At 40.0% G+C, this 12,226-nt stretch overlaps 1 protein-coding gene across 1 annotated transcript; it reads left to right on the top strand.

The window, feature by feature from the left end:
* Nucleotides 1-95: 95 nt before the first annotated feature.
* mrpl40 (mitochondrial ribosomal protein L40) lies at nt 96-11,648 on the top strand. The gene is made up of 4 exons (XM_072245442.1): nt 96-229; nt 2,986-3,069; nt 7,741-7,896; nt 11,264-11,648. Exons 1-4 carry the CDS (start codon nt 195-197, stop codon nt 11,571-11,573), a joined length of 585 nt encoding a protein of 194 aa, XP_072101543.1. The 5' UTR covers nt 96-194; the 3' UTR covers nt 11,574-11,648.
* The last annotated feature ends 578 nt before the right edge of the window (nt 11,649-12,226 follow it).

A 12,226-nucleotide genomic window follows, 5' to 3' on the forward strand; every position in this document is an offset into this window, starting at 1 on the left:
ACTGCTACCGATATTCTGAGGTCCTTGATTTTGTAGGTTGGGAACAATTGTCATGAATTGTGTATCCGAGTCGGATATTATTATGTGGGGAGAAGTGGCTGGTGGTGGTGCAGCGCATAAGTGGCTCGGGTAATGCGGGCTGGTTGGAGAAAGGCGCTGTGACGGCGTGAAGGACTCAAGGTGCCCCGGTTAACATGGCATGGACGGCCCAGCCACTCCTCGGCTTGATGTGAGTATTATAAGAGTGGAGGGGCCATAACTGGTGGCGTCCAGCCTGAGGGAGGCAGAGGCGGTGGTGGTGGTGGTGTACGGCCCCAGGGAGTGGCGGCACTCGGCCGTGTGAGTGGATGTAGGGCGATATTAATCTCCTGGACACGTTTATTTCTACTAACAGGAAAATCATCACAATACGCCTCGAGACAGCGGACTCCCAATAGATAAATAAAGGTCTTGCATTTATATAAACCAAAGCGTCGGGGGAATCTGAATTCGACCAAGTGAATCCATGGAGGAGTATACTTGAAGGACCAAACGTGCGCATGATACAACTTTATCAAAGAAGGTTAACGCGAATCCAAAGACATTTTATAAGTGCATTAGGGGGAGAGAAGGGAGGTTATTAGACAGAATAGTGGAGCTGCAGGAAGTGGTTGATGAATATTTCTCCTTTTAGCCATGGAGCCAAGGATGTTAGATAGTTAATGGAATGCTCTGGCGATATCTGCAGCACAGCAGAGGAGGTGCTGAATGTTTTAAAAGCTATTAGGGTGGTTAAATCTCGGGGGCTTGATCGGGTATATCCAAGTACACTCGAAAGCTAGAGGAGAATTGATATATGCTCATCATCGTCAGTGACAGTTAAAGTGCCAGGAGACTGGAGGGTGGCTAAGGCCGTGCCTTTATTGAAGATCTGCAAAGGAAAAACTCTGGACCAGTCAGCCAAACATCTGTGGTAGGTAAGTTACTGGAGGGGATTCCGAGGGATATGTTTTATGTGCATTTGGAAAGACGAGAGGTGAATAAGATTGTCAGCAAGGCTTTGTATGTGGGAGATTATGTGTCCTATGCTGCAGAAAGACGAGAGATGAATAAGGATAGTCAGCACGACTTTGTATGTGAGAGATTATGTGTCCTAAGCTTCAGTTTCCTAATAAATCTCCTAACTCTCACCTGAAATGTGCGCTAGTCATTGATCCTCCAACCCAGTGGGAAAAATATGCATTCATTCTATCTCTGCCGCTCATGAGTTTATACATCTCTTTCAGGTCACCCTTCCTTCTCCTACTCCCTCAAGAATAAAGTCCAGACCTGCTGAAACTCTCTCTATAACCCAGTCCTGGTCCCGTGAGCCCTGACAACACACTTGTAAATTTCCTCTGTACTCTCTTAGCAGTCTAATGGCATCATTTCTGTGGTAAGGTGATCAAAACTGAACACTGTATTCCAGATGTAGCCTCACCAATATCTTGTACAACAGCAACGTAACCACCCATTTCTAGCACTCCGACTGATGAAGTCTAGTATGCTAAAAGCCTTGTTCACCACCCTGTGAAACCGCTTTTGAGAAACCATGTCGTCCTATTAAGTCTCTCTGTTCTACAACACTCCTGGGCCCTACTATTCACTGTGGAAATCTTACCCTGATTTGCCTTCCCAAAATACCTAGCAGTGATCTGAATTAAACTCCATTCACCATTCCCCAGCCCTCTTGCCCAACTGATCAAGATCCCTCTGTCATTCCTGATAACCCCCTGATAGCATCTATTTTGCTATCATCTGCAAACCTGCTGACAATGCCTTGTATGTTCTTGTCCAAATCACCGCTACACCAGATGAAAAATAGCAATATGCAGAACCGTATCAAAGGCCTTACTGGGATTCCAAATAGACTACATCTACTGACTTTGACCTTCTTCGTTATTTTTTTCAAAAAACACTATTTGGGAGTGAGCTGCAGAGTAAGTGATTGAGACAGGTACATTAACCACATTTAAAAGGAACTCAGACGGGTACATGGATAGGAATGGTTTAGAGTGATATACAGTAGGTCAAACATTAGCAAATCAGTCTACCTTAGATGGGAATTTTGGTAGGCGAGGCCCAATTGAGCCGAATGGCCTGTTTCAGTGCTGTATGACAATGACTCCCAAAAGGCATTGTCACAAACAACTGTCTGTGATGGGCACCTATAAGTTAGGAAACACAGTAACCAAATTCGTGTTAATTGTAATACCAAACATTCTGTCGTTAATCCTATTGGTCAGTGAATAAACATTGTTGGGTGTTGTGTGGTGAGTTTTTGTGAGATCCTCAGCATTCTCTGCCCAAAAGACAGGGGAGGCTTATTAATTGTGTATATTCAAGAGGTGGTTTGATTTTCTTCTTAAATATTTGTTAAGGGAATCCGGGTATTAGCACTGAAAAGAGTGAAATATTCTCAATGATTTTAATGGATCATGGAGTAGGCATGAGAGACTAAATGACCCGTTTGTACTTCCATTTATTTATGTTCTTATCTTCGTATGAGAACAGATTTGTGGACTGAATCTGTTGCTCACAATATGACTCTCCTAACAGTGCAGCACTCCACTCCACTAATATCAGACTAGGTTATGGGTTCAGGAAGCAATTTGAAGTCAACACTGGTAACTGATGAAATTCTGATCTTGACTTTGGATTGACTCGAAGAATGCACAATTTTGCTACAAGGAGATACCATCCTTTGATGGGATGTGAAGGAGGTAGTCCCGATCGGACAGAAATCTCACTTCACCCTGCTGGACGTGAGATCATTATTGCAAGCGGAAAACAGGCTGTTTGAATTGGCATTGTCTGTGTGCATTTCCTGAAAGCAATGTTCTTTCCAGAATTTCTCACAGCTGACGTTTTTCTGTCATTTTTAGAGTCTGAGATATGGGAAGCTGTTCTGAAAGGAGTTGACTTTGTTAAGGCAACATTACTAATCTTGAGAATTTTCTCTTCCAGTCCTCGTGCATTGTCGAATGCTTTGGTTCGAGGCAGCCACTGGCATACATCCCTGCTGGCACTCAGAGAATCTTTGCCCACAAGGTACAGTATATAGTACAGGCTTCTGTCCTTTCTAAGCAACTGCCTGAATTTGTATCGGAAAATAGTCCACTCAGTGCTTTCTCATGGATCAGACTCTCTGCTGTTGGTAATTTATGTGAAAATCCTTTCAAGTGCCTTACCTGAAGTCCGTCTAGCCCTGGGTTCACTTATTTGCAGACAAATAATATAGGAATGTGATTGGCATATATCTGCAGTTATTATAAAATAAAATGAAGTGCAATGTAGGATAAATATTACATTATAGTGAAAATAAACACAAAGGTAAAGCTGGAAATCTGAACCAAAGAGAAAACTTGTTTAAAAGTAAAAGAAGTGCAACAAGCCAGATAGCATTTATGGACCAGAACAAGAGGAGAATGTTCAAACGAAAATCAAAACGAAAACTGCACAGTCTGGAAATCTAAAACAAAACAAGAAATGCTAAAAATACCCATTGAGTCAGGCTGCATCAATGGGAAGAGAAAAGAGTTATCATTTCAGAATCCTTCCTCAGAATGTTAATCTATTGGGCTCCATCTCTTCAGATCCTTTTCAATGGAATTCAAATTGAGAGAGAGAGATCAAAGGAAAAATGTAACAGATGTTTCATTAATACAAAATAAGAATTAAGTTTTTTATGTATACTGTCTACTAAATAATACTCAGTATAAGACTCCTTTCCCAAAATATCACTACATTAGGTCACCTGTGTCATTTGTTGCCGGGTAGAGCTCCATCACGTTCAAGCATTGACCATCTTCCCAGCCTGGTAAAGCATGTAAAATAGAACCAGCTGTGAAGTTATTAAGTTAGGAGAAAATACTCCACGAGAGGCAAGTCCAAAAATTGCTAAATTCTCATTTATTTTTCTCTTCCTTCTGTTTCATTAATTTAAAATTTTTGACTATATTTTCTTTCTGTTTCATTAATTTACAATTTTTGACTAAATTGTACTCGTGTCTTAGTGTTCACTCCTTCTCCGGCTAAATACTCCATAGATTTTGATTCAGCATCATTAGATATTTTGGCATATATCCTTTATCCTTGTTTATCCCTTCAAGAAACTGATCCTTTCTGAAGTTTTTAAATACAGCCATAATCCTATCCCAAACCTTTTGTCTGTTGGGTTAGTGAGATGTTTAACTCAAGCATAAGTGTCAGTGTGATAAGAATGGAAGTGGCTGTGCTACGAGCAATCTAGAATCATGTGAAATACCTGAGGAACACTATTCCTGACTGTACCAGTGAATTAAAACTCATCACATTGGAGATCATGAATCTTTCCCCTCGTGTGTCTACCATGCACTACCTCGATCTACACTGGCAAAATTGCTAGGAAAATCAAATGGGAGAAGTTCAAAGTAAGTTTATTATCAATTTTATGACACAATTTTTTTTGCAGGTATTTACAGGGGGGTAAAAAGAAATACAATGGAATTTAAATTAAAACTATACATTAGCAGACAAAGTCTGACATCCCTCCCTCCCTATAGACGGAAACACCAATGTGCAAAAGAAGACGAATTACGCAAATAAAAAATTACTGAGAACGTAAGTTGTAAAGAGTCTTTGACAGTGTGTCTGTAGGTCGTAGTGGTCGTAGGAGGTCAGAGTGGTGGTGAATGAAGTTATCCATGTCGCTTCAGGAGCACATTCGTTGTAAGGTAATAACAGTCCCTGACCTGTGTTGTGGGATCTGAGGCTCCTGTACCTTCTTCCTGATGAGAACCCACAATGAACTGGACCGTATCCACTACCTTCTTGTAGGATTTTCCATTCAAGGACATTGGTGTTTCCATACCAGGCTGTGATGCAACTAGTCCATATACTCTCCACCACACAACCATAGCAGCTTGTCAAAGTATTAAATGTCGTGCCAAATCTTTGCAAACTTCCAAAGAAGTAGAGGCACTGTTGTGCTTTCTTCATAATTGTATTTATGTGCTGGGCCCAAGACAGGTTTGCTGAAATGATAACACCAAGAAATTTAAAGTTTTTGACCCTCTCCACCTTTGATCACCCAATAAGGACTGGCTCATGGACCTCTGGTTTGTTCCTCCTCCTGGTCAATAATCAGCTCCTTGGCCTTGCTGACATTGAGTGAAAATTTTGCTGTTGTAGTGCCACTCAGTCAGATTTTCAATCTCCCTGTTGAGATGCATCCAGAGATCACTAATATTGTTAGGTTATGCACCATGAATGCTAGGGTCTTGGGGAATATTGAGGGCCTTGTACAAGTCCATAGATCCTTGAAGGCGACAACACAGGTAGACAACATGGTTAGGAAGGCATACAGGATACTGGCCTTCACTTATCATGGCCCTGAATACACCAGTAGGGAGGTTTTCTTTTTATAAAACCCAGGTCGGACCTCAGCTGGAGGTCTGGATGCAGTTCTGTTCGCATCTTATGGTAAGGACGTGAGGGTGCAGAAAAGATTCACCAGGGTACTGCATTGGGTGGAGCAATTGAGTCATGGGGAGAGACTGGGGAAGCTAAGTCTGCTGTCCCTGGAGTAGAGGAGGTTGAGAGGGGACATACTGAGATGTATGAAATTAGAGAGGCATAGATAGGGCTACATTTCTCCATATCAGAGCTAGATAAAACAAGAGGACCTAGATTTGGGGTAGGGGAAGAAATGCAGAGTAAATATGACGGGAGGTTTGTTGACCCAGAGTGTAGTAAGTACCAGGAATGCACTATCTGAGAGTGGTTGAAGCTAGGAAAATGACAGCATTTAAGAAGTCCAGGAGTCAAGAGTCATGCCCAAAGTGGCATGCACAAACATTTTATTGGCACGCAACATGCAGTGCTGCCTCAAGATTCTTTAAATCCAACCCATAATAAAAATACCTTTACTGCCAAATTAAGATTCACTGTGTTCAGGTCATTTGGAGAAACTATAAAATACATAAAGTATACAGATAGCGTAACATGAGACAAACTGAATTTGGAAGGTTGCAGTAGAATTACATGAATAGTTTTGAAATGCAATTGATTGATTTACAAGCAGCTCAATTTGAAGGGAAAAATTTGTCAACTTAAGGACTGAAGTGGAGAATATTGAAAGAGATTGGTAAGCACTAGATCAAAATTGAAAAATCCAGACAATGGGGTTCTGAAACTCTGGAATTTAATTCCTGAAACTTTTAACTGCCTGAAAAATCTTCCAATGGCAATATTAACTGCATTGCCATCAAAGTATTCATGTCAATCAGTGTTTTCAGTGATGAACAGGGTCAAGTCTAATTATAGGAATAGACTTAGTGATGAAACTAATCCCACATACATAGCTCTCAAAACAGTCAAATACGATCCATATATAAAATATTTGGCACCATCAGTGCAGCTACAAAAGTCTCACTGAAAGGAAAGTTTATTTTCCTTTCCTTCAGGGGTTCCCAACCTTTTTTTATGCCATGGACCAATATATCATTAAGCAAGCATGGACCCCAGGCTTGGAAACCTCTGCTTTGATCTTTTATGAGTATACACCAAAGTTTATAATTTCACGTTCTAATTTCTTATGTATGAGGTACAATAACAACACTATATAGAAATGTTGTTATTTTTCAATTCTTATTAAAAGATTAAAATTAATAATTTTGAACAGGTTTTGGAGGATGCAATCGTTGAGAGTATTGCATGAAGGTGTCAGCACTGACTTTGTTTATTTACTGTCATTTAAAGAACACGTCAGCGAAAAATGAATGAATTCCTTTATCGATAACTGTTAGGAACCAATACACAGTTTTATAGTTATGCGGTATTGGTAGTGTTCTAATTTGTTCTGTATTTCATGTGAATACACAATTTGTTACTCAGTTTGTCTTTTCTACACATTTTTAACTATTTCTATGAAACTTCAACTAATTGGGGCAACCGCTTAATTGAGCTAAAATGTACTGGTTCTGAAGTGTTCCAGTTAACTGGAATCTACTTTGTATGCTTGTTTATATAAAATTTATTCATTTTTCTGTAATTGCCTGCAAGACAATGAATCTCAGGGTAGTATACATTTTGTGTGTGTGTGTGTGTTTACTTTGATAATTTAACTGACTTGGTGATCATTTTAATTAGTTTTAAAAATATAATACAATGCTGCAAATCTAATAATGTTACAACCCAATAAACAAAGCTTATCATTATCTTTGAGCCTGATCTGCTTGTGCTGTATGAGCCAAATAAAAGTTGTCGATCTCTGGAAAGAACATATCAACTAATCTAGCCACTTTGCAGCAACTGTTCATACCTTCAGAGGTCAGAAAGAGAGAATATATGGATGAACTAAATTATTCGATTAAATTTTTAGAATAGGAAACAGTTAAGTAATGAGGCTGATGTAACTCAGTGCACGTCCAACAAATTTATTGACATCTGTAATCAAAACGCTTGCATCGAATTGTGTTATATTATTTTGGTTCAAAATGAACGTCAGAGATTTCCTCAAGGCCTAATTCCAACATTGATTACAGTTTCTGCTAGGTCAGGGAGTAAACCTGATCAAACGTGTTCATTATCACTGGATTTCTCCTTTGCTAGAGTGGCTACAGTAGAAACTAGGAGCAGGTCTCCTCACCATCATGTTGACAGCAAGGGGAGGCTGGGGAATGAAGATGCGGACAAAATTAATCCGCTTACTCAATTTGCAGGGGCTAATTTATTTTGCAGAGCTGAGCCTAAGAAAAAGAAAAAAGTGGATCCCAGAAGAGAGCAGGCGGTGAGAGACCGCTTGAGAAAGAAATTGAAGAAATTGGAACGGGTCCCACCAGAGCTGATCCCAATTGAAGACTTTGTCTCTCTCACAAAGTTCTTTGAAGAGTCCAGGTTTGTGTGGTCTGAGATACTAAATTTCAGGTGGAAATATATACTTTTCTATTGCTTTATTTCTTTCTGTTATGAGATTTCTTTGCAATTATTGCCACTAAAAGTTTATTTTCCAGCCAGACTTTACTTTCATGTTATGGAACTGCCTTGGTGTCATCATCATTATTTATCTTCCTTCAAGTGGTTAAAAGGCCCCAGATGCAACCTGGAAATGGTAATTGCCTCAGGTAAAGGTGCGGGAAAAGGAAGTTATGGCAAGATATGAGGTGTAACCCAAATGGACAGAAGTAGTGAACACAGGTGAAGAAAGTAGAGTATATCTAAAAAAAAATTAAACTAATATATTCTTCAGGAAGCTAAGATATTGATTATTTTTCTATTAAACTTGTAACAAGGGGAAGGTGTAAATCTGGTGTGCCAGATTTCAGTCAACCAAAGGCTCTTTGAGCATCAATAAATGAATTAGAAGCAAGAATGAATTATTAGCCCTTGAAGCAGAGACCAACATTCAATATGGCTTACAGTTTCAAGAAAAGTTTGAACCCTTTGCAATTACCTGGTTTTCAGACCACATTTTACTCACAAAATGTGGTCTGATCTTCATCTAAGTCACAATAATACCTAATACACAATCTACCTAAACTAATAATACACAAACATTTCATGTCTTTATTGAACACATTGTTTAATCATCCACAGTCCAGGCTAGAAAGTATATATAAACTCTTGCATTTAATAACCGGTAGAACCTCCTTTAGCAGCAATAACCACCAAAAATTTTCTGTTGCTGCTGATCAACGAGGTGAAATCTTAGACATTCAAAACTCCATTCAAAACTGTTTCAGTTCATCAATATTTCTGTGATACCTTGCATGAACAGCCCTCCACAGCATCTCAATTGGGTTAAGCTCTGGACTCTGATTTGGCCATTCCAAAACACTATTTTTCTTCATCTTAACCATTCTATTGTTGATTTACTCTTGTCTTTTGAATCACTGTCTTGTTGCATCAACCAACTTCTATTAAGCTTAAGGCGACAGACTACTACCCTGACATTCTCCTATAAAATGTCTTGATACAATATTGAATTCATTGTTCCCTCAACAATTGCAAGCTGTCCAGGCCCTGAGGCAGCAAAGCAGTCCCAAACTATGATGCTCCTTCCACCATGCTCCACAGTAGGGATGAGGTTTTGGTGTTGGTGTGCATTTCTGCCAACGAGTTCAACTTTTATCTATCTGTCCACAGAATATTATCCAATTTGGATTGTAAAGCATCCAGATGGTTTTTTTGCAAACATGAAATGTGTTGCAATTACATAAAAGTGGCGTCACCGGTAGATAGGGTCGTAAAGAGAGCTTTTGGTACATTGGCCTTTATAAATCAAAGTATTGAGTATAAGAGCTGGAATGTTATGATGAGGTTGTATAAGGCATTGGTGAGGCCGAATCTGGAGTATTGTATTCAGTTTTGGTCGCCAAATTACAGGAAGGATATAAATAAGGTTGAAAGAGTGCAGAGAAGGTTTACAAGGATGTTGCTGGGACTTGAGAAACTCAGTTACAGAGAAAGGTTGAATAGGTTAGGACTTTATTCCCTGGAGCGTAGAAGAATGAGGGGAGATTTGATAGAGGTATATAAAATTATGATAGGTATAGATAGAGTGAATGCAAGCAGGCTTTTTCCACTGAGGCATGGGGAGAAGAAAACCAGAGGACATGGGTTAAGGGTGAGCAGGGGAAAGTTTAAAGGGAACATGGGGGGGGGCTTCTTCACACAGAGAGTGGTGGGAGTATGGAATGAGCTGCCAGAGGTGGTGGTAAATGCGGGTTCTTTTTTAACATTTAAGAATAAATTGGACAGATACATGGATGGGAGGTGTATGGAGGGATATGGTTCGTATGCAGGTCAGTGGGACTAGGCAGAAAATGGTTCGGCACAGCCAAGAAGGGCCAAAAGGCCTGTTTCTGTGCTGTAGTTTTTCTATGGTTTCTACTTTTTTTTTGGAGAGCGGTGGTGTCCTTCCATGAACACCATTCTTGTTCATTGTTTTTCTTAAAGTGTCCACCTGAACAGAGACTTTAGCAAGTGCTAGAGATTTCTGCAGGTCTTCTGGTGTTACCCTTGGGTTCTTCCCACTTCCTTCAGCATTGCACGTTGTGCTGTTGGTGTGATCTTTGCAGGATGCCCACTCCCTGGGAGAGTAACAACAGAACTGAATTTCCTCCATTTGTAGATAATTTCTCTTACTGTGGACTGATGAACACTCAGGTCTTTAGAAATGCTTTTGTAGTTTTTTCCAGCTTCATGCATCTCTACAATTCTTCTAAGGTCTTCTGAAAGTTGTTCTGATCGAGGCATGGTGTACAGAAACAGATCTTTCTTGAGAAAGGCAGCTGTCAGTAACCTGACTTTGTGTGTCTTTTATAGAACATGGCACTTCTACACCCCACACCTCCAATCTCATTTCATTGATTGAAACAGCTGACTCCAAATAGCTTTTGTAGAAGGCAGTACCCCAGAGGTACTTTTTTGAACCTAGATTGTGATTGTTTAAATGGTGCATTCAGTATTGACGAGAAGTACACACGAAAAAAATCTGCAGATGCTGGAAATTCAAGCAACACACACAAAATGCTGGTGGAACGCAGTAGGCCAGGCAGATGCTGCCTGGCCTGCTGCGTTCCACCAGCATTTTGTGTGTGTTGCTTGACGAGAAGTACAATTGTCTGTCATTAATTTAGGCAGATTGTGTTTGTCTATTGTTGTGACTTGGGTGAAGATAAGACAACATTTATGTAACCCCGTTGCTAACAGATTTTATTGTAATTTTCTTAATGCTGTTTATGGGAGATGGCTGTACACAAATTGACTATAGCATATACCTTGGAATGTCCCACTGTCACAAAGATCCACAGATTATCCTTTATGACACAGCTGGTAAATCCAATACCTGCCAGCATGAGACCCAAGTTCAGCTCTGATCTTTCTTGCTGTCACTGTGGGTTTATATATTTTTGTAGTGACCCCAGTACAATTTCCTTTCACGTGCCAAAGATGTGTAGTTTGTATGTCACTCATCCATTGAATTTGCCCACACAGTGCTGTTGAGTGGTAGAATCTTGGGTGCTGATCGGACTGTGGGGATAATGGATGTGGATTACGGGTGGATCAGTGTAGAGACGTGGTTGATGGTTAGCCTGTACCTGGTGGGCTGAAGAGCCTGTTTTTGTGCTGTTTCTGATTATTCTGTGACCACCTCCAGCGCAGATACTGAAAACATCTCAGGCCAGAAAGTGGAGGGCTAACCTTGTTTACTAATGATGGCCACTTGAACAGCCTGAATAACATTATTTATGTTACCTAGAGTTCGAGACCCACCCAAATTGACGGAGGAAGAGAGTGAGCGGCGAGCACTTCTGATGAAGGAATGGTCACGATATAAGCAGAAGGAATATGAAAAGGAAGAGGAAATGATGCAGTCCATGATAGACGCACAGCACGAAGCTCTACAAGAACTGCGACTTGAATCAGAGGACTTGTACCAGGCTGCTATTAAACGGGATCAAGGACTTTTTCCATTGGAATTACCAGGATGTAGTTACACTCCTCCTATAGCTGACTATCAAGCACCTGATGGAAAATACAGAGATACTACCAAAGTTTATACACAGTGATGTGTATCAGAACCCTTTATTTTCCACTTGTCCTTTCAAACTGATTTTGCTAAATAAAGTAAATATTGTCATAAAGTTTATATAATACTGCAGTATTTATGGAATATTTGAGTCGCAAGTTTTCAGAAAAGTTGCCATCTCCTTGAACACTTATCAGTGCTCTTTGAAAACTGTGGTAAAAATATATGTAGAAATTAACAATAGTATTGTTAATTGACTAGCTAACTAAAGAGAAAATGGGGGATATCCCCCATTTGGAAATCTCAAAATAAAAGCATAAAAGTACTACAAACACTTAGATCAGGTGACATTGGTGGAAAGAGAAACAACTAACACCTTCAGGTTGAAGATCCTTCAGAGGGAGGGAGAGAGAGGGAGAAAAAAAACGAGCTGGTTTTACGCTGCAGAAAAGGTAGGGGTGAGAGGGGTAGGACACAGCAAATTCATTGCTATGACGCAAATATATAGGTTGTCCAGTTGGGGGAAATTAGAGAGAAAATGCAATGAAAGTGGAAGTACAAAAGTGTGAAAAGGTGCAAAGTGCAAAACTATAGGTCATGTCCAACAGCCAGGCTCTACCAATGCAGTGAAAATAAAAGAAACTCATAACACACGGTGGATATTTTACAGCAGAAATAGCCGTATCTAATGCA

Source organism: Mobula birostris, chromosome 2, assembly GCF_030028105.1.
Source record: "Mobula birostris isolate sMobBir1 chromosome 2, sMobBir1.hap1, whole genome shotgun sequence".
In the NCBI taxonomy this organism is placed as follows: Eukaryota; Metazoa; Chordata; class Chondrichthyes; order Myliobatiformes; family Myliobatidae; genus Mobula; species Mobula birostris.